The sequence below is a fragment of the Cheilinus undulatus genome, linkage group 14 (genome assembly GCF_018320785.1).
Source record: "Cheilinus undulatus linkage group 14, ASM1832078v1, whole genome shotgun sequence".
NCBI classification, from domain to species: Eukaryota; Metazoa; Chordata; class Actinopteri; order Labriformes; family Labridae; genus Cheilinus; species Cheilinus undulatus.
Window position 1 is genome coordinate 35,313,378 of NC_054878.1, and position 27,967 is coordinate 35,341,344.

Below are 27,967 nucleotides of genomic sequence, written 5' to 3' on the forward strand. Positions count from 1 at the left end.
CTTTACACCGTTCTGTCCACTACTTTATTCATCCATTTATTTACCCATGAACCAAAGCAACTTTCCTTTTCTCTGTTATCCATCCATCATCCATCCGGAAATTCATTTATCTATCATCAGTCTATTCATTCATCTATCTACTGATCCATCCAACCATCCTACAGCTCCTCCATCAGTCTTTTCAGTGAACAGATCACACCAGACACACTACAGATGACCCCTACACTCAGAATACACACATCCACCATTCGCTCCATCACGGTGAGGCGGCTCCACTGCAGTCTGAGGTGAAACAGGCAGGGCAGGATGAGTGTCATTGCCGCCCCAGTCACGCTGCCTGTCAAACCCATCAGCAGGGAGAACCTTGGGACTAGCAGGGCAAGCAGGTATGATGTCATCAGCAAGGCGCCACGGATCAGCAGGGCTGGACGAGTCACTAGGCGACCTCCATGTTTAGGGTAGGATAAGGTGATGTCATCTGCAGAGATTAGTGGTGACATGTTGAAAGGGTATACAGAAGTTTTGACAGTAACGGTGTGTTGACACTGTAAGCACTTCTGATCATGGGTCTCACTGTCGTTCAGGATGACATCATTTTAATTTAACAATTTGTTAATATAGAAATGATTAACTATTTTTGTTCTGCTGTCTGCTCTCCTCTGCATTTATTCTCCTTCTTTTAAACTCTTCGAGCTGCATGTCTCATACAAAAAGCTTCAAAAATAATGTTTGACTAGTGATATTGGTGACTGCTTGGGTTGCAATTGTCATGTGCATTTCTTTCATAATAAACTCAATTACATCACTCCATAGTCTCATGACCTCAGCACTGTTGACAGTCAATAATGACTGAAGTTTAGTTGTGGTGTCACCTCTGTTGAAAGTTGACACAAAAGTACTTCACTGAGCACTCAAATGGACTTGCAGGGCACAAATTTGGCCCTTTTAAGACAAGTTAAAATTGGTCTCATAGGTCCTCAAAACATGCCTGTGAAGTTTGTTGCTGAAAAAACACTCCATTATTGGATTCTTGTATGTCTAAAAACTCCTCTGTTTCGGCCCTGCTCAGAATGAGCTGATGTTCTGTCTGTGGCTTTAAATGTTACTGAGCTGTCTGACTCCGCCCCTTACCACCCTCCCAGGAAATGGATGTGGCACTCCTGATGTTACAGACACTTTCATCCAAAGTTAAGGACCTGACTGGCATTCGAACCATCAATCTCCCAGATCAAAATCAGCAGGGTAACCCTCTGAGCTATCCAGCATCTCAGCTGACAGCTAAGAGGAAGATCAGGAGAGGAGTGTGGAACTTTCTTCCAAGCAGAAAGGGCCAACCAAACCTGGGGGTGGGTGCTTACTCCCCACATGAAGTCATCAGGTTAAAATCTGAGAGGGTGGAAGAGAATGGATTTTTCTGCAGGGGGTTATGGACAGGCCAGGGGGCATATATTCTTGTTAGGAAAGCCTGAAAAGGTGATTTTTGCATAATATGTCCCCTTTAAATGACACGTGGTGGTTGTTGTTTTCTAAATCATAGGTGTATTTTGCTGCAGTATGTTCAGTACATGCAGTAGAATTGCTTGCTTCAAGCAAACTCAACCCCTCCATCAAATAGACCTGCATATGCTGAATGCCCATCAAAGAAACTGCCTGCAGAGCTTAAAGCCAGGATCGCTGCTAAGCACAGATCTACGGAAGACTACAAAAAAAAATCTGCAGCAGTGAAGGTTCCCAAGAGCACAGTGGCTTCTATAATTCTCAGATGAAAGAAGTTTGGCACAACCAGGACTCTTCCAAGAGCTGGTCGCCTGGCCAATCTAAGCAAAAGGACACATGGACCAGAAGGACAACCATCACTGCAGACCTCCACCAATCTGGGGTCTCATTTGTAAAACATTGTGAAGAATCCAGACTTAAAGTGTACATTTGCCAAAAACCTATGAAATGGCATGCACCCAAAATTATTTGGATTTATAAATCTGTGCCCATGGACATCTTCACACAACTCTCTCTTTGTAAATCCTGGTCCATCTGGAAATGTGCGCACGTAGGTCTGCCTCCTCTCCCGCCCTTTACATGCCTCCATTCAACCTTAAAGGGGACATATTCTGCAAAAAAATCACTTTTTCAGGCTTTTATAACAAAAATATGTATCCCTGGCCTGTCCCCTCAAATACTAGCCTCTCCTCAGCTTCTCAACTGTTTGGCCTTAATTTTAAATGTTACGTCAGGAGGAGACCAGGCACAGCTCATCAACTGCCCAATACCACCCGAACGGTGAAGCATGGTGATGGTAGCATCATGCAGTGGGGGTGTTTTTCAGCAGCAGGGACTGTCAGAGTTAGGGGAAAGCTGAATGGGGCAAAGCGCAGAGATATCCTAAATGAAAACCTGTTCCACAGAGCTCAGGATCTCAGACTGGACTGAAGGTTTACCTTCTGACATGACAGTGATCCTACACACACAGGCAATAAAACACAGGAGTTGCTTAGGGACAACACTGAGATTTTCCTGGAGTGGCCAAGCCAAAGCCCTGACTTAAAACCCAGTCGAACATCTCTGCAGAGACCTGAAAATGGCTGTCCACCGACAGTCCTCATCCAACCTGACTGAGCTCAAGGGGATTTGTAAAGATGAATAGCAGAAAATCCCCCAATCCAGGTTTGCAAAGCTTGTTGCATCATATTCAAAAAGTAAACTGTGAGTAAACAGTCTGACTTTTTATGTTAATAAGATAAGATAATACTGTACTGATACCCAGAAGTGGAATCCTGGAAATTAATGTGATATTTCAGTTTTTTTCTTTTTAAAAAATGGTATGAATTTCTGAAGTTCTGCTTTCACTTTTTCATTATTTCATTATTATCATAGTCATTGTTGTTAAAAAAGTTCCATAAGGTCAATAGGATCCTCATGCCTTATTTGACCAAGACTTTTTTTCACCACTGAAAAAACAGCTGTGATTTTCACCTTGAAGCGTTACACTTTAACATCATCTATTCCTGGTGACCTCTGGAGCAATTATATGTCACACTCAAGGGAAATTGGGCAGTATGAGAGTGAAAAGGACACTGATGAACTGTTTTCTTTGTCCATCTCGCTGGGATTTGAGATCTCCAGTCTACAGAGTCAGCTCTCTCTGGAAATATGTAGCGGAAATGTCTGCTTCCCTTAACCCTATTCAATCTTCATATCAGTAAATGTTAGTTATAAATTGTTGATCTGCTGTCAGTGTTTACTGCTAAACCTTGGATTCAATCATTGGAACATCTGCAATTTTTTCATAAATAGCCTAAAGGAGCTCTCACTTTATGTATGAAGACAAGACAAGGTCGGATGTTTGAATATAAAACGGATCTATCCATAATGCCCACCTCTGAGCAGACATGGTTGCAGTATTTCAGCAGCAGAGTAGAATGGCAGAGGGTACGACAGCAGGGCTTTAGCCAGCAGACACAGGTTGACAAGAGGCCGAAGATCAGAGGGCAGGTTGTCTGTGATGACCTCACTGGTCTCAGCGCCCCAGGTCAGCACGGCCTAATGAAGGAGGGAATGATCAATGTCATCAGTCAATCAATCACTTCATTAACTCGTCACTCCGTCCATCCCTTGATGAGAGTCAATGGATCTCGTTCAGCAAACACTCTTAGGGTGTAATTTGTACTTAAAGCCCTCTCACTCAATTTTCAAGATCTGACATTCACCAAAGTTTGATTATCTGTGATTGGGTCTTAGCTAGAGCACCCTTGTGCATATCTGAGTGATGATATATCAGGACAAAATGTCATTTGATTTTTCTCAATTTAGCCCCTTTTCATTATTAAAGAACATTACATATTTATACTTTGACTGGTTTTGATTTTTCAATGTGTGATCTAAACAAGAAAATACTCATGATTGTTACATTTTAAAGTGTTGTGGGGCTTTTTATGCCTTTATTCAGACAAGAAAGTGAGTCATATGAATGTCTTGTTGGGAAGGAGTCACAGGCCAGGTTCAAACCCTAGGCCGTACATACCTACATTGACACTGACACCTACAATGCACTGACAGGGATTTATATCCAATTTGGCTTTTCAGATACCAAGTGGTAATCATTAATGCTTTGTTTTGAAGCATCTCGATGTGAGCTGAGGACGTAACTGAGTCTGCTTACAGGAGAAAAGCTTGTCCTCCATGAAGACATTCTAACACAGCAAATGTAGCCTTTTGTAGCTCTGTTAACTGCAAAGGAATTGATGATGGCTATGTAAGCTTCGTAGCTATGTTATGTAGCTAGACAGCTTACATAGCTACGTTAGCTGTAATTACATTTGCTAAAACTCACGTTGCTAAAGCTAACTTACCTACATTGACTTACAAAGTAACTATGTAGCTATCATAGCTATGTCAGCTTTAGCTAAAGCTAACAAAGTTAAAGTGTGCTAGCATTCACCTATATACTTCTAAAACAGGTCTACCCCCAGGTTGGACCTCTAACCTATTTCTCAGTTTTGTTTATGAAATGCTGTTTAGTCTTTAATGTTTGTAATGTAGGTATTTCATGAATGTAACTTCCAGATTTTGTTTATGAATTAAGTTGAATTACAAAAAAAAAAATTAAATATGTACCCGCAAATTACTGCTCTTCTGTTGTGACAAAGATAGCATCCCAGATTAACTGTCTGTCAGCGGTGAGGTCTGGGATCTATGGCCTGCAGCCAGACTTTGTTGCCTGAGGAGGACAATGTGTGTCTGTGATAGGCATGGCCAGGTTGTGTATCTGTCTGTACATCTATCTATGGATGCTACATTCACAACAATGCATTCTTGTAGTATGATATCTCAAGAACACTGTCAGGGTTTTTCTTCAAACTTTGCACAAATGTCTACTCTGATTCAAAGTTGAAAAACATATATTTTGGAGGTTCTAAAGAGGTTTGGAGGTTTTTTAGGATCTTCCAAAGAGCAAATTTAGGAATAAAGACTGAAAGTTTCTGAGGCCCAGTTTCTCTGGCCAGATGCTGGTTAGAAGAATACACTATATTGCCTAAAGTACTCGCTCACCTGCCTTGACTTGCAAATGAACATAAGTGGCATCCCATTCTTAATCCATAGGGTTTAATATGACGTCGGCCCACACTTTGCAGCTATAACAGCTTCAACTCTTCTGGGAAGGCTTTCCACAAGGTTTAGGAGTGTGTTTATGGGAATTTTTGACCATTCTTCCAGAAGCGCATTTGTGAGGTCACACACTGATGTTGGACGAGAAGGCCTGGCTCTCAGTCTCCGCTCTGATTCATCCCAAAGGTGTCCTATCAGGTTGAGGTCAGGACTCTGTGCAGACCAGTCAAGTTGATCCACACCAAACTCTCTCATCCATGTCTTTATGGACCTTGCTTTGTGCACTGGTGCACAGTCATGTTGGAACAGGAAGGGGCCATCCCCAAACTGTTCCCACAAAGTTGGGAGCATGGAATTGTCCAAGATCTCTTGGTATGCTGAAGCATTCAGAGTTCCTTTCACTGGAACTAAGGGGCCAAGCCCAGCTCCTGAAAAACAACCCAACACCACAATCCCCCCTTCACCAAACTTTACACTTGGCACAATGCAGTCAGACATGTACCATTCCCAGATGGAGAAGCGCGATTCGTCACTCCAGAGAACGCGTCTCCACTGCTCTAGAGTCCAGTGGCGGCGTGCTTTACACCACTGCATCCGACGCCTTGCATTGTACTTGGTGATGTATGGCTTGGATGCAGCTGCTCGGGCATGGAAACCCATTCCATGAAGCCCTCTATACACTGTTCTTGAGCTAATCTGAAGGCCACATGAAGTTTGGAGGTCTGTAGCAACTGACTCTGCAGAAAGTTGGCGACCTCTGCGCACTATGCTCTTCAGCATCCACTGACCCCGCTCCGTCATTTTACGTGGCCTACGGCTTCATGGCTGAGTTGCTGTCATTCCCAATCGCTTCCACTTTGTTATAATACCGCTGACAGTTGACCGTGGAATATTTAGGAGCGAGGAAATTTCACCACTGGACTTGTTGCACAGATGGCATCCTATCACAGTACCACGCTGGAATACACTGAGCTCCTGAGAGCGACTCATTCTTTACAAATGTTTGTAGAAACAGTCTGCATGCCTAGGCGCTTGATTTTATACACCGATGGGTGAATGAATACTTTTGGCAATATAGTATAGCTTAAAAATCAGTATATTATTCCAATTCAGACAGCAGAAAAAATAACAGAATTTTTCTTTCAACACTGTGTCAGAAACTAAATTCTAACTTACTGATTGCTCATAAATGACCTATCTGAGTCAAAATGCTTTTGCTAAGATTTATTCCTCTCTGAGATATGTTAAATGAGCCAATGATATTCAATATTGTTTGAAGACATAAAAAATGAAAGAATGAAGTTCAAGACTTAGTGACCTTAAAAGTAAATCAAAGAAACATAAATTGAAATGTTTTTGAAATTACAAGAACATATTCAGTGTTACTGACCAGTAGAGAAAACAGTGTTTTCATGATGCAGGCAGCACCGTGTGTCCATCCCAGCATGCTGTTAAACTGCCATCTGTTCTCCATACTGCCCTCTAGAGGAGGGAGGAAAATCTGCGAGGTGTAAGAGAAGATGATGACACCCACGGAGACGAGGAAGTCCTCGGGATCCACAGACAAAGACAGAGGAGACCAGGACCAGCTGCTGGCTCGACTCAAACAGTACAGCATGACCAACAGGCTGACAGAGGAGGGGTGGGGGGGTCAGATACAACAGGAGAGAAGATAAGAGGAGGAATGAAAAAATAATCCTTTAATTTATTCATGTATTCAACATTTATTTGTACAGGATGGCCCAAAAGAGGCTGTTTATTCTCTGAGGGAAGTAAAAGAAGTTCAAAACAGACAGACAAGAGAGAAAGAGAAAGAGAGATAGATACAGTATATGGACAAAAGTATTCAGCCGCCCTACTATTTCACCATCAGGGATTGTAATGACATTATATACAAATCATGTACTTTAATGGGGAGTTGTCCCCCTCAGCAAACATAAACAAGCTAAAGGAAGTGCTGTCCAATCAGTGTGAATGTAAAGTTGATATGAACAAACCCAGAGGAAATGCGACTTCACTCTTTTAAGGCAGTCAGTTGAGTTATCTGAGTATTGTGAATGCTGTATATTGAGCCATGAAAGAACCAGCTCAGTTTTCCTTGTTTCATGCACAGCATGACAAACTAATCAAACACACAGTAAGATCAGTTTGCAGCAGGTGTGAGCGGACAGCAGAACCAGCTGCAGCTGTGAAATAATCACCAGAATGAGAATGAGAGCGGATTATGGACATCGCCTTGTTGTCTTGATTTAATATAGGAGGAAGGGGTGTCAGCTGATGCTCTAAAATCTCTAAATTGACCGCTCTCAGAACAAACGTGATGCTGCTTCTGTTCAATCACCTGATCAGGATGTGAGCCAGGGAGCACAGCAGGCTTAGGGTGGAGACTGGTCTGAGATCAGTGAGCAGCAGGCATGGCAGCAGGAAGATCAGAGACACCAGAGAGCATGCTGATCGAGGAACAGCCATCCCTGAGAGACTGTCGGACAGCAGGCTGGTGGAGACGACCAGATAGAGGGTGCAGGTCATCAACAGTTCAACCACCTGGAGGAAAAAATGTGGGATTCAAGGGGAGAATTCAAAGCTGCTTAAGGCAAATTCAAATAACAAGGTAAAGTGTGCTATTTCTTGAAGGAATCAGACTGGAGTGATATTAAAGCCTCTCTCTAGTGATTCTTCTTTAGTGATTTTAAAGGAAAAATGTGCTGTATATAAGACAAAAAAGGATCATCAAGAAGTGAAGGTGATATGTTTTTTCCAATCTTTGAAAAAAGTAAACACTGGGTCCATCCACTCCTGTCAGAGCCGTTCATGTATCTAGGGTGTTATCACAAGCGGATGCGCTGTTGGGCTCTGCAAAAGAAGCCCTTTGGGGTAATACAACACATCTTTTCAGTTCAGTTTTCATGCTTTATGTGGCTGTGAGTACAAATGTTGGCCTTCAGCTTTATGTTCAATGGTTGAAATCTACAGACTGATGTACAATGTGATGTTTAAATTGAAGTTTCAGTGCCAAGGAGAGAGAGAAAAGGAGCTGCAGCCGCTGGTCTGAATAGCCAAACAACCCACAATGATTTGGAAGGATGTGAAAAAACGCAGAAAATCAATCTCTTCCAAAAAGAAAGATGGGTGGAAGTTTCAGAGTAGTTTGGAAATGTGATTGAAAATATATTTCTTTTAAATGCATGGCCATTTTTGATGGAATCTCTAACTTTCACTGTGCAATTAACAAGCTATCTTTAGGTTTGTGTAATGCACGAGCGCATTTAAATCAAAGCAGACACACAAGTAACACTGAGAGCATGCAGGTAGACAAATAGGTAATCATTTATTGATCGTTGTGTGGATGTGATGAGAATTCACAACAAGTATAGCTAAATCAGCCTCAAACAAATAGCCTGCCCTCTCCTTTACCTCCAATATAAATGATCAAATTAAGATTCTTTCTGGTCTCTTTGGCAAGAACTGGGAAAACAGTTTCACTTGTTTTAAAAGGAAAGTTTCAAGACTATTTGTTAAATGAAATGTTCTGTGAAGTTGTTTTGACATGTGAATAAAATTATCAGAATCTTATAGGAATAAAGAATGATTGTGGTTTATACTTTTGATTATATTAGATATGGGTTACAGCTCTTAAAAAGGATAGTTGTATTTTCTTACCAAGGGTTGTATGAGTACTTGTTAATAGTACACGTTATACTGACATTTGCACAGCCTCTTTTCTCATATTAGTAGGTAGGAGTAGGTGTAGCAATACGCATGTGTTCCATCATGAAATAATGCTAAAAATAAAGTGGCTTTCTGAGAAATGTCTTTATTTGGACCTTCATAAGATCAGTTAAATTCATTGTATAAGCAACCATGATGGCCAGGATGATGCCGGGGTCAGGCAAATAAAAGATTGGATGACAGTTACATTATAGGTGAATTTAGAAACCAAAAAAGTAACATTATAAAATTGGCCTACTCTACACAGATGTCAGACTGTCAAATGAGCTGGGTCACTTTGAGGGCGATCAAAACAAAGATGCAGGTGAAGACCAGACTGACAGAACTGTTTCTTGACACAAAGGCAGTGAGCTTTGAGCCTGTGACATTTTTCTTGCCTGTCCGAACAAATACCGTTTGTTTAGTATGTTTTTAAATACCAAAATATGCTAATCAGGCCACAAAAAAATGCATTCATTAGCATTCTGTTTTTAACATCTCATTCTGTTGAAAGCCAACAGGTTACAGTTCCAATGTAATATATGCACTTGCTTGCATTAGTGTAAGCTCATTGGTTGATACTGTGGATACTTTTGAGAGGAGACCACAACAGAGTAAAACATTTCAGAAGTTTGTTTGTATTTTTTTATCTAACTTTATTCATAAACAAATTCTCATAGTTACATTCTTGAAATAACCAACATTTAGGACTAAGCAACAGCGCATCAATTAAACAGGATAAAAAGTCAGAGGTTTAATCCTCGATTAAATTATGTATAGACCTTTAGAAGTAGTCATGCAAATGGAAGCTTGCTTTAGCCTTGTTAGCTTAAGCAAAAGCTAATGTAGCTTCTCTAGCTATGTAGTTAACAGTACTACATAAGTCAATTTAGCTGTTAGCTTTTACAACATTAATTTAGTAGATGCAGTTTAAGCTTATGTAGCTTAGTCAGCTATGTAGGTAATGTAGCTAAACTAGTTATGTAGTTAATTTAACTATGTTAGCCTATGTAGCTACATAAGTTTTAGCCACACTACTTTAGGAGATGTAGCATAAGATAATGTAGCTACATCGGCTAAGTAGGTTCTGTAACTACAGTAGTTATGTAGTTAATGTTACGACATTAGCTAATGTGGCAATGTTAGCTTTAGCAAAGTGACCTTTAGCAAACACAGCTAAAGTTTGCTTGCTTTTACAAAGAGTAACAAAGATAATGAAACATAAGCTGGGTTTCCATTACACGTGGAAATGCGCATAATCGAAATAGCGCAATAAAAAACTGTTTATGGAAACACCAGAATTTTGAAAAAACCCTAAAATATCGCTAAAAAGTTTTTACGCTTTCATGAGGAGGTTTTTCAGGCGTTCGATATAGAAATATATTGCAAAAGGGCAATGGAAGCACTTTTCCCGCATTTACAAGTTACGGGACATGACATACGGTGTCACATGACTAGTCACTCCGAGACAACATGACGCGGTATGTGTGGACAGAAGAAGAGACGAGACTTTTCTTAACGTCATACTAACACCGTTATACGTGACTTTTTCCATACATACGGACTTTTCCTCTGAACTATCATCTGTTGCCTTCGTCGTTTGTTCAAAATTATCAAGGCAACCGCCGTAGATGTAATCAAAACCGTACCAACACGCAACAGGTTTTGAGTGTCAAGCTTCCCTGCAGTGGATTCACGCGAGATGAGATTTTACGAGAGTTGCAAGGTCGATGCCCAAAACTCCCTTCAATGGAAACGCATTCAAAGTGCAATTGTACTTAATCGAAATTTAAGAAATATCGCTTTTATTTTGTGAAAAACTGTAATGGAAACCCAGCTATTGTCTGTGTAAGCAATGTTGCTTACATATCTTAAGTTGTTAAGATAGCTTCATTTGCTTTAGCCTTAGCTACGTTGGCCATGTTAGCTTTGTTTCCATGGAGGAAAGGTTTTTTTTCTTGTAAACAGACTGTAGCTATATTGGTATTACTATTATTAATTTTGATTAGGTCTTGCAGGTTTGGCTTTTGATTTTTAACTTTTGATATCCTAACCCTTACCTTAACCCGTACCTTACTGGAAGTTCAATTCAAATTTAATTTTCAAAGTTTGAGCATTGCATTTCGGCTCTGATAGAGGTAGAGTGTCACAGTAGTGGTAATTCAAGCTTTCTAAACTTTCCGTGTATAAATGTGTACTACACATATTACCATGGAGAATTTGTATACAGGAGTTTTTATGTAACACTGGCATCTAGTAAAGTACAATACACCTTTTGCTGGTCAGGCAAGTATGGGATTAGACTCTTTGACATCACACCCTAAAGGTCTGTAGCTTTTGTGCTTCTACTCTGACTGGCATATCTTATTACTTGTGACAAATCTAATACAACCCCCACTTAAAAACACCCTATTGCTTTAAAAGAAGTCAGTGTTTAAGGTGTATTTACTGGTGTGACATACAAGTCTGATTCTTTGAATGCAAAAATGACTAATTCTTGTTTTGCTCCCTTAGATAACACAAGTAATGAAATTAGTTTGAGTCTTCCTCAGTACAATATGATGATCCTTTTGTGAATCATAATCTCATTTACATCAAACTGACCAAAAAAAGGTAAGGCGTTATTCAGGGTCGGCTATTTTGTGATTGGCACAATAGCCACCCCCTTAGTTAGTCAGTGAGAATATAATGTGTCAAACATTTTCTCCAAATGTGGTCAGTTCTTGGGCAAAAAGAAATAAGATACTGTAAATAAATCTGGATAAGTATATTCATTGTTTTTCTTAGAAAAGTTTTGCAATTTCTGTGGTTCATATTAAAGTGCACATTACCTGAGCTACATTAACCATCCATCCCCAGAGTCCTGGCCAGTTGGGCCAAAGCCCTTTACAGCTGGCCTCCACTATATCCTGGTAGCTGTGTCGCACTCTGACCTTTGACCCTGAGCTGGATCCTCCTCTGAAAGACACAAACAGCAGACTATGATTGGGTCTGATACAGCTTGTGAAAGTTTTCACAGGTAAAGCATTTTGCACTCAAACTATTTGGCATGAATGAAAAACATCACTGAGAAAAGCTCCCTTTCTGCCAAAATTGTTTGCTGTGTTGAAGCTTGTATTCCATTGTTTTAAGTCATCATGATACGTGTTTTTTATTTTTTCTTACAGCTGGCAAAGAATATTCAAAATCAAGCCCAGCTCAATTGGAACTGATTTAAATCAGAATCAAATTGGATTGAACCCTGCAAACAAATAAGGAAGAAGTAAAGTACAATTTAACAAACATTATCATTTCTTTTAGCCGTGGTTTTGCTGTTTGTCTGAAACTTAGCAGGGCTGAAAAAGACATTTATTAGAGACTACAATCTGAAGTCTTTTCTGTGTCTATACCATACAACTAATGATGCTAAATTCAATGTAGTCGAAAAATAACCAAAATAGAACTACGTCAGAAGAGGGCATCAAATTAATAGTTTAAACCTCAGTTTTGGAATACCAACTGATTTGTTTTCTATTGTAGACATAGAAAAAAATTGTTTTTTACTACTATAGTTGGTGGTATGTCTGTGTGTCTGTTGATTTGCAAGCCACACCATTGCTCCAATTGTCCCTGATACCTCTCGGAAGACTTCTTGAAACTAGAGCCTTAAAAAAACGTACATATGCACAGATTTTCAATTAAATCCTTTCACTTCAGTTTGCCCCCATCCCCGTCTGCCATTATGTCACTTCCCTTGTATAGCACAAATGCTCATGCTATGTGCCTTTTACCTCAGATATGGGAGTCGTCGCACTGAGTTGAATGCTGCTACAGAGGAGTAAACTCCATAGAGAACTGGATAATGCAAGCATTGGCAACTGTACACTTTTGTTGTTTTTGAAAAGAAAACAACTCAGTGCTCTTCTTTGTTCTTTTAACAAAGAAATGCTGTCAAGTTCTGATAAAACAGACTCTATAGCAGCATCCACGCTAATGTCTTCCACCATAACTGCACCGACCTCTTGTCGGTGCTTGCTTATGTCACGAATCCACCATGCCAGAAAGTGCTGCCCCTTGATGCTGATTGGTCCTGTCACTTTCGAACTGGACCCAAACCATTCAGATGGGAGCTTTGCAAGATGGATTCGCCAGTGAAAAACACAGAAAAGGGCATATCCATCTGCTTTGCAAGGTTAAATAGGGGCTGCTCCGACTTTCCAAGTATGAACTCTGAGGTCAGGGCACATTTTTGACGACGTCTCTAATTGGTGGCTTGGAATTTCCTAAGTTCTGAGATTGAATGAAACACACCATCAATGAAGAGGAGATGACCTTGACTCTCAAACACATGCTAAAAGACAGAACCTACAACAGGCTCATGAGTCACTGCTCCTGGCCACGGACTCAAGCTGGCAACTACTATCTCCTACTATAGGGCAGCCAAGGTCAAACTCAAAGGCAATCCTTTGATATGTCCTGAAACTGCTGGGCCCTTGGGACTTCCACACCATAGGCAGAGGCTTATGGCAACCTCACTTCCTGCACAGATGCTAGCAGAGGCCGTGCTTATTCGCCATAACCCCCCCCAGCCCTGACTCCACCCCAAAGGTGTGAACCTTGATTATTTTCCTTTGCACCTGGTAAGGACTTATAGAGCATGGCCAAGGTTGTGTCTTCATTCAGTCTCAATTTTTGGTGCAAACATGCCTAAAAGTTCTACATAGTACTGTATGTCAAATCAGGACCTTGTCAGTTTAACTGGAATCAGTTCAGACAATCAGTAGTGATACCCAGCAGTATGTTTAAACCATCTATTATTTGACTAGACATGATTATGATAAATATATGCAAATCTTATTTTGAAAAACTCAGCTGACTGAGCTTAATTTGGTCCAGCAGAAACCATTCAGTGCAGCAGCAGCCTGACTTGGTCAACCATTTCTCCTCTGGATCCAGGGGTAGGGCTGCAGGTCCACAAGGATCCATGCCAGCACCTGAGACGAAGAATCCCTGCCCAATACCCACCAAGACCCTAGAGACAAAGAAGAGGGCCTGTGACGAAATCTTCAGAAAATACCATGGAGACCCAAGCTGCATCTTCCTCATTAGTAGAAAGCCTGATGTCTCCAGTAAAAGGAACCATGAAGAAATTTCCAAGGACAGTGATGGACAGCAGATGCGCAGTCAAGAAAGACTGAAGAGGAGGATGACCCCAGTGAAGAAAAGAAGTTTAGATACCCTCTCCAGACAGGCAGAGGGCAATATCTAGGGTCATAAAGTGACAGCAAAACTGTGGGGACCATGCCAAAGAAAAAAGAGAATGAGGGAAGAAAAACCTTTTCCGAAGATCTGGATCATCGGATTCTGTTATGTTGAGCTAGTGGAGGGAGCAGCATTTTAAAAACTGGGCTTCAATTTTGGGCTTCGTGCCCAAGTACAGTGGCTTGAAAAACCGGCATTGGCTGGGGTGGTGCCCTTTCCTGCTTTCACAAAGAGCTCCTCACTCATAGTCCATTTTGGTCATCCATGCTGGCAGAAGTGATCTGGGACCGAAGCCCTCCATGGAACTGAAATGCAAAATGAGAAAGGACCTGAAGAGGCTCCAAAAGGAGTTTCTCTCCATAAAAATTACATTTTTCTCCATTATAGTGCGGCAGGTTTGGAGACATGGAGGTGAAAGCAGCATTGACAGTGGAAGGAAGGCTGTGAATAATTACACAAGAAACACCGTCACAGAAATAGGTGGAGAATTTGTAGCAATGACAAAGAAATATTTCGTCCTGATGGACTACACTGGACCAAAGCAGGGCACAAAATCTTTGTCAGCAGCATCTGCTGTTCTACTAAGAAGATCCTGGGGATGACCTGAATGAATTTTTATTGGCCACCACCGAGATAAAACAACTACAGTTCAAAATAAATCAGCAAATAAGAAAATCAATAAAAATGTCAGAAAATGAATATTGAATAAATGAATATTTCAGTGGCATAGTTTACATGTTTTTTCTCTGTTGTTAGAAATTCCAAGTCCTTGTAAAATACTCAGCAGTTGTTTAAAAACTTTTTCTTTTTATCAGGAATGGTTGGTGATACAGTATGACTGTATCCTGGGTATGTACCCTCTATATGTGTAATATAGTATGATATAAGCTAGAATTTCCACGGTTGGTTGGGGGGTCAGTGAGAGCATTATGTGTCAAGGTTATTTGCTAGCACTTAAACTATAGCAGAAATCGTCCATTTAAAGGGAAAACTACAGGACAACTCAAGAATACAGCATAAAATTAGTTTGTCTTTTTAATCAGATGGATGCCCCTACCTTTGTTCCTCCTCATACAGACAGGCCACCAGGATCCTCCCAGTGTGGTTGCAGACCCAGGCTGACAGAACCAAAACAAAGAGACCAACATACCCCGACCGGACCAGAGCAAAGGGTAAACCAAGCACAAAGATACCCTGGAGGGAGGGAGACAAAAAGGGAAGAGCATTGAAAGGTAAACTTAAGGGGGCAGTGAAAAAGATAAGCTGTAGGAATAGATTTAAACAGTCTCTAACAGGGTGCCTAATATAATAAGATGCCATTAAATATGACCTAATATAATAGGATATTATAAGATAACATACAAAACAAGGTACAATAGAGTATGATATGATACAGTGCAATTTGATATGATAATTTTTGACAAGATACAATAGTATTTTGATGATGCAATTTAAAATAAGGCAGCATATAACTAATCTTCATCATGTTCAATACAGTACGATATGAAATGATAAGGTATGATACAATACTATACAATCCAATACAAGCTCATATATTGTTCCCTGCGATACGATAAAATACTGCACTGAACTGGACAGTGCAATACAATACGACACAACACAATATGATACTCTACCATACGAAATTACACCACATGACACAATACAATACAACATGACATGACAACATACAATATGACACAACATGGTATGATACAAAACGATATACGATTTGATATGATACAATGCAATACATTTCGATATGGTACAATGCGAAATGACACGATACAATACAATACGACACAAAACTATTCAATACAATACGATAGGGTACACTACGATACAAAAAGACACAACAAGATATGATACAATACAATACGATACGATACAATATGAAACGACACAATACAACACAACACAACACATTGCGGAAAGAGACAATAACATACAATACGACATGATATGACTTAACACGATACAATACAATACGACACAACACGATATGATACAATACAATACTTTATGACACAACATGATATGAATAAAACAACACAATATGACACAATAGGATACAATACAATGGGATACAATACAATACAATATGATACAATATGACATGACACAATATGGTACTATAGGATACGATATGATACGTTACCATATGATACTATACAATACGATATGTTACAATACAATATGTTATGATACGTTATGATACAATACAATAAGATACAATACAATACGATTCTTTGCAATATGATTCTATAATATATGATACAATACAATACGGTATGGCACGACACAATATGACACAATATCTTATGATACGATAAGACACAATATGATACGATACAATATGATATGATACGTTACGATACGACATGATACAATATGTTTAAGATACGATATTTTATGTTACGATACAATAAGATACGATACAATATAATACTTCACAATACGATACTGTAATATACGGTACAATACGATAGGGTATGACGTGACACAATATGACACAATATGTTACGATACGAAAAAGACACAATACAATACAACATTACATGTTACAAGAAGAAACAACGCAATGCAATAAGATACAATAATACCCAATACGATACGATATGACATGACGCAATATGATAGGATACGATAGGCTACTGTACGATACGCTATGATAAGTTATGACATGACCCAGTACAATACAATTCTATTTGGTACAACTTGATACGGTACTAAATAATTCAGAGCAACGATAAAATAAAACATCACATGAGATGATATGATATGATATGGTACAATACGTTTCACATTTTGACTGACAAATGCAATATAGTTCAGTTTATACAGTACAATGCTGTACAATAGTCAGACACCTCCGTCAAGTCATACCATAAATACATGGCTTTGCGACCATCTGATCTGAAAAAGTGCCTATGAAAACAGACAAAAAAATCAGGCAGACTGACCTCAGCTTTACTGTAGTACAAAGAAGTGTATAAAACTTTATTACAGATTTTAAGAAATGTGAATGAATGAAAGAGTATTTTTTGTATTTTTTATGAAGTTAATGACTTCCTCATGCCAAAAAAAATCCAGACTGCATGGAGCTCATTTTCCACAGTAACACATTTCCTCCCAAGAAATAATCCCTGTAAAGCACCAAAATATGAAAATTCTAAAGTCCATCGCAACACAAGTGGAAAGAAAATAATATGAGGGGACTGCTGAAGAGGAAATGAGGAGAAAGAGAAGAAAGGAGCGCTCATGGTTGGAAGACGAGGAGGCGAGAGGAGAGTTTTGGCCTGATGCCCGGAGAGTTCGAGGATGCAGGAGTCCAGAAGGAGCAGAAGGAGGAGGAGAGCTGAGCTTTGGCCCTTCACCAAGGGAAAACTGAAGCGACTGCCAGAGAGAGGAGGAGATGAGGAGAGGGAAGAGAGGTGAAAGAAGGCTAGAAGAGGAGAAGAGAAGTATAGTGAGAGAGCGGGAGGTTGACGGAGGGAGAGGAGAAGGACGAGGGGAGATCAGAGGAGACATGAAGCTGCTTTGATGGAGCTGCTGTGTTTGGGATGTTGGAACATGGAGATACGGTTACAGGAGCACATATTGTGGATGCATAAACAGACACATTCTCTCGCTTTCAAGTCGTTATTTTGTAACTGGTGTCTGTCAGGCATATGCTGATAAAGCTTTGATGTTCAAATGGAGCTGCTGGCGATGAAAGCAGTTTGAGAGAAATCTGACGCTCCCGTATCTGATTTCATCTCTCGTCTCCCTCTTTTCTGTGTGTTTCTGCCAGCTAATTCCTGAAGCAATCACTAACAGGTAGAATAAAGGAAGGAAAGAATCCCTGATTATTCCTTTCAGCGCCATCCTGCCATAATCCGACACCTTTAAAATCTGTTTATTCAGGGAGTGTTGCCCTTTTTCATTCCTACCTTACAATATGAGCCACCAGGCAGCACTGGTATTTCAGTGACTTACTACGAAAATAGTACGCATTCATGGATCCTGTCTGGACTTTTCAGGTACGAGATTTCAAATGCTGCCCTTCAGGTCAGGCACAATATCTTTATGCAAGCACATGCCCTGTGCACAAACAGTGATGGAGAAATGTCTCTCCACACCATGAGGGGATAAAAGACGGAGAAGAAACAGAAAGGTTGACATTTAAGTGACTGGTAGTGACATTTCTTCTGCAACCATGGCAAAAGTTTGAATTCTACCTTGAGTAAAAGTCCTCTTATTTGTTCAAATGAAAAAAATATAGAATTTAAAAAAGGGTGGGGCCAATGTGTTCCTTTTGACTCTCTATTTTATGCTGTACACAGTTTTTACACAAGTTATGTGCATTTAAAAAGTTAGGAAATGTAAGAAGACCCTTTATCATTAAAATGAAAGCTGCAGAGTTAGCAATAGTGATGACAGAGTTAAAGGAAAAACATGTAAAATTTTTACACTGAAATGACTGCTCTTATATTGTATATTTAGTGCATTAGAAATTTTTCAGACCCCCTTCACTTTGTCTATATTTATGTTGCGATCCGATGCTACAGCTGTTTAATTTTTCTCTCATTAATCTACACTCAGTACACTATAATAATACCATAATGATAATAATAATATGGTGGTGGCAGTATCATGCTGTGGAGGTGTTTTTCAGCAGTGGGCCCTGGAAGGCTTGTAAGGGTGGAATGTAAAATGGTTCCAAAAAATTAATGAAAAATCCTTATACTATTGTATATAATATATTATACAATACTTTTTAAAGGGGCTGTTGCCTCACGGCAAGAAGGTCACTGGCTCACTTCCCTGTCAGGGCCTTTCTGTGCGGTGTTTGCATGTTCTCTCTGTGCATGCGTGGGTTCTTTCCAGGTACTCTGGCTTCCTCCCAGCACCAAAAACATGCTCATTAGGTTAATTGGTGACTCTAAATTGGTCGTAGGTGTGAATATGAGCGTGCCTGGTTGTCTGTCTCTATTTGTCAGCCCTGCGATTGACTCGCGACCAGTCCAGGGTGTACCCCGCCTCTTGCCAAATGACAGCTGGGATAGGCTCCAGCCCCGAATGGGATAAATGGTATAGAAAATGGATGAATGGACTTTTTAAAGGCGCTGTAAATGACCAGATACACAAAATAAAGCTGTATAAAGCTGGGGGCGGTTGCAATGGGGCTTGGACATGATAGAGATTTGATGTGATTAATTTCATCAATTTCAGTGATTAAAAGTTACCACCATTGCTGGGGTCAACATCACCTCTTCAGAAACCAACTGGTGATGTCATTGAAACTGCAGCCCTAGGTTACTCAGTCTATGGTATTTGGCTACTTAGGAATGAGAAAGGGTTTAATTGGTACTGCTATCTTCCTGTTATAAAAGTTCATCAATAAGCCAAGGATTAGCGAACCCTGATGACATAGCTGTGACATCATCAGGATACCCGCTGGGAGTACTTCTTGTTGAGATAAAAATAGCAATTAGACTGATGGGAATGGAGCTAATGATAATAATGGTAATGAAAAAGTGGGTTACCTAGTAAATCTCTGGAGAAAGATGATACTGAAGCTGCTCTAACCTGCAGCTTTTATCCATCCTCCCTCTTCCTGCAGGGTCTTGGGATGTATTTGGCAGCATGATGAACCAAATAACTTCTGACAACAATCTTTCCAAAACAAAATGAGAACACTCTTCATTTCCCTACGGCTTGGGATTGGATTTTTAAAAAACCCAATTTAGAACTTGGATCTCAAATTTCCATCCCAGTTTAAGATAAAACGCCAGTCACAAAAAAACGAATAACCACAGTCAGTAAAACCAACATCAGTTTTTCTCAGGAACAAAAGCTCCACATCTCTAATCCGTGAGAGGAGCTGCCTCATTAACAGTCAGGTTGGAATTAAAAATGAGTTTCATAATATTCCCAAGTCGGGAGCCTTGAGAGCTGCGGCTTTTTTTCTCCATATTTGGCAGCTCGCTCGCTCTCTAATAAAAACTGTATTAAGCTGGCAGACAGTCAGTTATTTTGGCATCAACAAACCACCAACGGAAAATACATATTTTCTTTTTTAGCCTTGATACAGATAAAACTGCTGTTCTTTTTTCATTATTGGGACATCTGTTAGCCCTTTACACACAATTCTATCATCCTTTCACTGACCGGTGTTAATAAATCTCATTATAACTAGACATCCATTTTCTCATCTATCCATTTAAACTCTTGAAAACTCTGATTTTAACCAGTTTATTTGCATACTTTAAAAAAGATATCTCATTATTTAAGCTGCATTAACCAGACAAGTCCAGAAAATAATCAAATTCAGCTTAGACTACATGGACAAAAGTATTTGGCCATCTGCCATTACACCAGCATGGACTGCAAGGACATTGTATTCAAATATGCATACTTAAATATGGAGTTGGCCACCCCTTTGCAGCTGTAACAGCCTCCACTCTTCTTGGAAGGTTTTCCTTAAGATTTTGAAGTTTTTCTGTGGGACTTTCCTCCCATTAATTCTGTAGAGCATTTATGAAGTCAGGCACTGATGCTGGATGAGAAGGTCTGGCCCATAATCTCTGTTCCAGTTCATACCAAAGGTTCTCCATGGGGTTGAGGTCAGGGCTCTGATCAGGCCAGTCAAGTTCATCCATGCCAAACTCAGCAAATCATGTCTTTATAGTTCCTGCTTTGTGCACTGAGGCACAGTCATGCTGGGAAAAAAGGGGTCTTCCCTAAACTGTTGCCACAAAGTTGGAAGCATAGCATTGTCCAAAATGTCTTGGTATGATGAAGCATTAAGATTCACTGGAGATAAGGAGCCTAGCCCAAAACCTGAAAAACAGCCCTCTTCCATTACCCCCCTCCACCAAACTTCACAGTTTACACAATGCAGTCAGGTATGTTCTCAAAGCATCTGCAAAACTGAGACACACCCATCAGATGGGCCAAATCTCCATTTCCATTAATTATAACTATAAGTCTAATCATAAGTCTGATGAGACATTTTAATTAGAAATACAGGAACAACACTTGATTTTTGCAAAAAGTTTTTTGCAATCTAGTTACTTAAAAAAATCTTATTGTTGAAATAAGATAAGGAGCTCATTTCAAGAAATTTTACAAGTCAATTTTGCTCTTTGCATTGGTAGATCTCCAAGTTATTACAAACATATCAGGTCTGATTTTTTCCTTATAGTATCATAACACATGATGTTTATCTGGGCTTGTCAGGTGAATGTGGCTCATATTGAGTGTAATGAGATATTTTCAATGAAAAAAATAGACACTTACACTATACACTTACTGATTGAAAGATGGTGGCAGACTTAGGCCAGTTGTTCTGCTTTACAGCTATGATCATGTAAACCAGCTTCAGACCAGACCTCGTGCTATGGTTAACCTCAGTTGACCTTTGGATGCATCACAGAGCTCATAGTACCCTGGTAGGTTGCAGTGGAGGCCTACAAGCTCAATAAACTGTTACAGGCCCAGGGCTGCCAAAAAATGCAGTCAGTGACTGTGGAAGAGGAAAAATGATGCCACCTAGGCCGCAACAAGGGGACGTAGACAGCATGAGCTAGAGACAATGGGATTTACTGTGAACCCCTCTGGAGATGTCAAAGGCCTATCAGTGAAACATCCAGGAAGGATGGCATCCACTCGATAACCAGGAAGGTGCTATTACTCACTGGGCTATCCTGCAAGTTTCATCTACAGTATGCACCCAAGGAATGGCAACATCTAGTCCAACATAACAGATCAAAGATTTTAATTTCTGGAGCGTGTCTAAAATCTAAATTTGAAATAATCCACCGCCTTAAACAAAACTTCTTTTGAAGTCATCATGAAATCACCTCGATTTAACCTTTCCGTAACCTCGTCTGCAGGGATTAATGAGCAATCCATTTGGTTAAGGTTTGTGATTACAGCACTGCAGGTAATGAATGACCTATAAAACATTAACCAACTTAAGAGCTAAGGAGAAAGGCTCATGATGTTACAGCAGAGTTTCAAAATACTGCAAAACAAGAGCTGAACCGTGGCAGTGTTTATGGAAAGTTATAAAAAAAATAAGGAAATATTGAGACATTAAATCCTATATGTGATGAGGGAATTTAGTCAGTCGTTTGGAATACATTGAAGTCTCAGTTTTCATCAGACAGAGTTTCTGGCACAGAAACATGGTCTCTAATGACACTTAAAAAGTAAAATCCTGGCACCCACAGATGGACTGGCATCAATAAACAAAGCACATAAAACACTTGCTTATCCACTAAATATCATGTGTAGTTATATATATATATATTTACTTCATTGAAAGCAGAGATAACATTGATTAAAACCCCCGTGTGATTACAGCAATCTGATAAAAAACATTTGATGCAACTCCTAAAGGAACATGTGCATGCATGTGTCTTCATGTGTGTTTGCATGCATCCACTACAATGACGCCCTAATGTCATAATGTTCTCCAGAGCCAGTGATGGTGTTCAATTACATCCTAGTGAAAGAACACATTTACATAAGTGCAGGGGTTGAATACAGGCTTGCATTTACAGCATAATAAGCTATTAGCATTAGCACCATGAGGACACGCTGTGACTTGAATTTTTTTTTTTTTTTTTTTTGCCTTCTATACAAAACAACTGGATTCACGCTTTATTTGATTAGGAAGACCGGGGAGTGCCTGACAAACTGCCAGCACGACCACAAAGCATTGTTTGGAATTATTAGAACACAAAGGGAGCAGATTAAAATGTCTGCAAGGTTAAGTGCTTTTTGAATGTGGTGTGAAGCTTGGCGCCCAAACTGTTGGCATTTATTTTGTGCATTTGTCTTCTGCAAGAGGAAAAGAGAAAGAGAGGCTGAGAGCTCTGGTGAAAAGGGAGGAATAAAGTGCTGAAACTGAACCAAAGAAATAATTACTGAAAGTTTGCAGCCATAATAAGCATGAACTCAGAAAGGCAAACTAAGACGACTGTTGTTCAGCAGCAGGCTTACAGTTGGAATAGAAACTGTAGAGCTCCTCGTGGCTGATACAGTTAACTATCATCTGGGTTTGATGAACATGTTAAATGACTCTTTTTTTTAGATCCTGTAGCCCCACCAAGATAATAATACATAGCCTGCTTTCAGTTACTTTCACTACCATTCAATTGTCCAAGTCATAACACACCTGTAAAACATACAGCGACTGTCATAATTCCTTAACCTTGCAAAGCAGATGGATTGGTCAGATTTCATGTCTGTCGCCAGGCACATCTATCTTGAAAATCTACAATCTGACACAACTGTCTGAGAACAGACCAATCAGCGTTATTTGTGGAGAATGAGGCAGTAGGTACGGGTGTGGTTTACTTGCACTGAAAGCTGGTAGCAATGGCTGCTGCTGGTGTAGCAATTAGCTCAGATGTAGCTACAGCATAAAGGAAGTTTTATCAGGAGTGAACCACATTTCTTTATTAAAACAAGTACAAATAACCACACTGAAAGCTTTCTTGGGTCATGTTTTTCCTCATCACGACCTGCTTTGGCATCAGTTTGCAATAGTTACGGGCAGGGTTTAGTTGCATTTTAAGCCAGTGGAGCTATTAGCTCTGAGGTAGCTTTGGCAACAGGTTTTATCAGATCATGACAGCAATTCTCTACTGAAAGATGAGCAAAGAGCCCCACTCCCTTGGAGGAGAAAAGGTTTTTGCATTTCTACTGACGGGCCTCAGCATGAGTTTTATCCAAATAAATAGAACCATTCGTAAACTATTCCAGCTCACTGTCTAGTTACTTACCAGAATTGTGCATCGTACTGCCTAATTTTGTCTTGTTGCACTGGTTGGCCCGCAATGAATGTGAAAGACAGAAAGTTTGTCCAGATTTTTTAAATGTAAAATAGGTGACTGCATAATATTCACCCCCTTTAGTGACTGACCTAGTTCAACTGAGGTCTCAAGTGATGGTACAGTAAAGACACCTGTGTCTGGAAGGTACAGTCACTAGTAAACCAGTATTCTCCTGAGACTCCATTGTGAAGTGGAAGAAAGTTCTTTGGTCTGATAAGACCAAAATGATGAATTTTGGCCATCAGTTTAATAATTTGATCTTGACCCCTGTTTTAAGGTTCCTTATTTCTGTACTTTATATCTTAAATGATACAAACATCAGATTAGAGGGTGTGGTTTTCTCATCTAGTATAATTAAAATCAGCAGCTATATCTACAATAACAGTGTGAATATTAATGGACCTTTGCTTTAAAAAAACAGCAGGTGACACAAGGTAAACAATAGGGCATCACACTTTGTTAGATTTAGAGAGTGCAGGGGTTTCGACTCCACAAAGGAGCCTTAATTCAGTCAAAATGGATGGCAAATTGGCCATGAAAGTATTTCTGCACCTAGTTATAGCACTCGTGATTGGATTTTCGAGGCAAAGGGATTTCAGATGAATGCACTCAATAAAGCAACACAGAAAACGTCAGTATAACTTGCGGAAAAAGAGGCATGTATCTTTTATATTCAATAGCATTTAACTTAAAAATTGGATTATTCCTTTCAAATATACCAGCATGTTGTTTTTGCAAACATGTACCTGTATAGCATTTGTGACGTTCCAGCCAGCCTCCCAGGCAGTGATGGTGGGAGCAGGATTCACACCTGAGGTTCTTGTACTTGACCTCTGGACTGGATTTGCCAAACTCCTCCTCGATCTTTCTTCTTGGAGGCTGGTGCAGAACTGAGAAGTCCCCTCCACACTTCCTACTTCTCTCCCTTCTCCATCCTCAGAGAGTTTTAACGGACTAACATGCCTGTAGGGCCTTCTCTTGCCTCCGTGGTTTTGGATGACACCCTTGCTTCCCATCTCATCAGCTTGTGTTTCTAAGGATCTTTTTCTTTTGCCAAAACTTCTGTTGTTCTTGAAACTTATGGCGTCTGCAGAGGAAACGGCTGATGTTACAGTGATGATTCTTGGTCCGGTGGAGATCACACTCGCTCTGGTTTCTTTAAAGGCCTGATTCTCCTGCTGGGGGGATCCTCTAAGGTTAGGATTGGATCCCTCCCTCATATGGGGGTTATCCTGTTCAGTTTGAGGCAAGTTGTTCCTTTTTAATGAAGATCTGGTTGCTCGGGTGTCAGCAGAGCTTGGATTATTTTCGTCTAAAGGTATTCTGCTCTCTTCACAGTAGGTTCTGTTTAACTCGTCGCTGTGGGTCAGAATTAGCATCTCTTCATCCTGCTGGAAGAACCTACAGAGCAGGAATATTTGATTACAATGGCTGAAACAACATTTTTTAAACCAACAGGTTAAAAAACAAGATGATTCAGAGAACAGGATTGTTGCTTTTTTGCAGGCTTAGTTACTGCAGACTGATTGCTTCAGTTTGAGGTTGTCCACAGAAAAGAAATGTTAGACAAATGTCACTTTAGGGCTTATTTTTGTAATATAATGGAGAACAACAAAAGCCATGATGTATTAATCTGTAATATTAAGCAAGAATGGGACAGAACAGCACTTCAAAGTGACAGAGACTGGTCTCCTCATTCCCAAAAACACTTACAGAGTGTTCTCAAAAGAGAGTGATGCAACAGAGCTGTAAACAGGACCCCATCCAAACTTTATTGAAACATGCTGGCCGCATCAAATTCAAATTGAGTGTATAATTTTTTCAAAAACAATGAAACATCTCAGTGCTAACATTTATATGCTGTCTTTTTGCTATTTTAATTGTAATAAGGGGGTTTAATGTTATTTTTGATATTATCACATACCATCTGTTGTTCGGCCAATGACATGAAGTACATATTTTTGTGTCCATATCTAATATTTCCTTTTGAAAAAAATCAGTTTGTTCTATGAGACCTTCTTTGTTTGAATACTTTTTCAGAATATTTCAAACCCTAAAAACATCTGGATGTGCCACCGTCTGAGTAAATGAACAGATTATTGACTCTATTAAAAATGGCAGTTTAACAGTGAGAAATTCAAATTGGATTACTTTGGCATGATTTTATGGTTGAAATATTTGAAATGAACAAATTTAAATGTATCATTTTACAGCTTGCAAGATCATCGAAAACTGTCCGAATCATGGTTATTCTATTTTGAAATGAAGGGGTACAGATTGTTGCATAATTTACCATCCATTAAACACTCATGGCCAAGTGAGGGCTAAGCATTTGCCTGTTTAGTTTGAAATGTCAGCTGGTGCAACCATGAGGGTACATTAGATATAGTACTTGTATATGAACCCTTGTGTATATAGTCCCATAGTCCCTAAAATGTGGGCAATTCTCTGCTCTATGATGATGATGATGATTATTATTATTATTATTATTATTAATATTAATATTAATATTCACATGTCTAATGTTACCTGGAACAAGTGGAATGTTGTATCGGCTTGTATTTAAAGGGGGGTATTATGCCTTTTTTTCAAGGCTTTACACATCTCTCTGATACTAATGTAGTAGCTTCACTAAATCTGAGAAGACAGGTACTCAAAACTAGTGAAATTATCTGTCCATGCAGCAAGTTTTACTTCACAAGATATCTTGAAATAAGATTGTTAAATCTAGAAATAAGAAAGTCGACAGAACCCTTCTAAAGGGTTAAAATAAGCAGAAAATGCTGGTTTAAGCTGAGATTGCTTAAAACTGAACTTCCTACAACCTAAGAATAAGTGAAATGTACTAAATATAAGTGAATTCATTTCTTTAATTTCTTGCTTTTAGCAAATTAAGCTGAAAATTATAATTACATAATAAAATATTAACAAATGTAGTGATTTTTTCATATTAGATTAAGCTGTGTCCTAAAACAAGTTGTTTCATCTTGAAAAAGTCTAAATCATGTTAAACTAAACCATACAACTTAAAACCAGTCCATTTCTTTAGACCATAAATCTTAATGTTTCTTTCTAAAGTTGTTTTAGCGTGTTTGAAGTCAGAAGTATTCTGCTCAATAATTTGCATTTTTTCATTGATGCTCCTTGTGTTATTCTTAAATCAAGCAACTTGAGTTCCTTACATTAAGGGCTTCCTGACTAATCGAGACAAAAAAGATATGATCATTGATTTAAGTTTCATTATCTAACACTTCTTAATCTAAGTTTTTTTTATCTTGGTAAGCGCCAAATAATTTGCAGTGCAATCAATTATCATCTCATCTTATCCTATCTCATTTTAACCAGTGTTTCAGGTGGTGAAACTATATGAAATTAATGATGATATTTAAAGCTCGAAGCATTTTTACTTTACTTCTAATAAAGCATATAAGCTATCACATACTATAACAACATTTCATTACAATTTTGCTATGTTAGCTGGCACCCCTTTCCATGTCACGGTCAAACAGCTAAATTTTATTTTACCATAACATTCTTCATTTTATTTAAAAATATGTTTATTCGATGTGGAACAAGAAGAAAAGTAACGACATGCGTCTAAGTATTTGCCTGTTTAATTTGAAATTAGTTGTCAGGTGGTGCATCCAGTCTACTGCAACGAATGAAACCTTATATGTCATTGACGCACTGACATTTTTGTCAGTGTCCCAACATTTTTGAATTTTGGTTTGTATTAATAGTTTTAGTAAGTATACTAATTTATTAAGAGTATCCTACATGCATTATAATAAACTTGGCAGATACATTATAAGGCATTCACAGAAATTAAGCATTCAAAGGAAACCATGTGTTGATCATAAACCTAGTTCAAATTCAATTAGCATTGCACATAATTAATGAATAAACAATACTGAATGATTGGAACAAGTACAATCTGCAAAATACAATGATGTGACTCACCTTGTTGTCCAGTCCAGCTGCAGCCTCGACACAGCCCACCCCCACAGAGATCCAGCAGCACTCCAAGGCTTCCCAGCACCCCGATCCCAGAAAGAGGAGCTCATTTTCAGCCTCACTGTCCACAC

The 27,967-nt window shown here is 39.3% G+C and overlaps 1 protein-coding gene across 1 annotated transcript; it reads right to left on the bottom strand.

The window, feature by feature from the left end:
* Window positions 1–158: 158 nt before the first annotated feature.
* LOC121521856 (vesicular inhibitory amino acid transporter-like) lies at window positions 159–27,946 on the bottom strand. The gene is made up of 8 exons (XM_041806032.1): window positions 27,843–27,946; window positions 24,629–25,283; window positions 15,110–15,246; window positions 11,643–11,769; window positions 7,445–7,647; window positions 6,494–6,731; window positions 3,375–3,537; window positions 159–478 (listed from the first exon to the last, which is right to left on the bottom strand). The coding sequence occupies exons 1-8, from the start codon at window positions 27,944–27,946 to the stop codon at window positions 159–161; spliced, it is 1,947 nt and encodes a 648-aa protein (XP_041661966.1).
* Between the last annotated feature and the right edge of the window lie 21 nt (window positions 27,947–27,967).

Bases quoted from the DNA above. Each gene is read 5' to 3' on its own strand.
- LOC121521856 (XM_041806032.1), bottom strand. From the start codon at position 27,946: ATGAGCTCCTCTTTCTGGGATCGGGGTGCTGGGAAGCCTTGGAGTGCT. The intron at 15,247-24,628 runs GTACATGTTTGC...CCCTCCCTCCAG, and splicing joins ACGTCACAAATGCTATACAG to GGTATCTTTGTGCTTGGTTT. The intron at 11,770-15,109 runs GTAGGGGCATCC...TGTGTCTTTCAG, and splicing joins CTGTATGAGGAGGAACAAAG to AGGAGGATCCAGCTCAGGGT.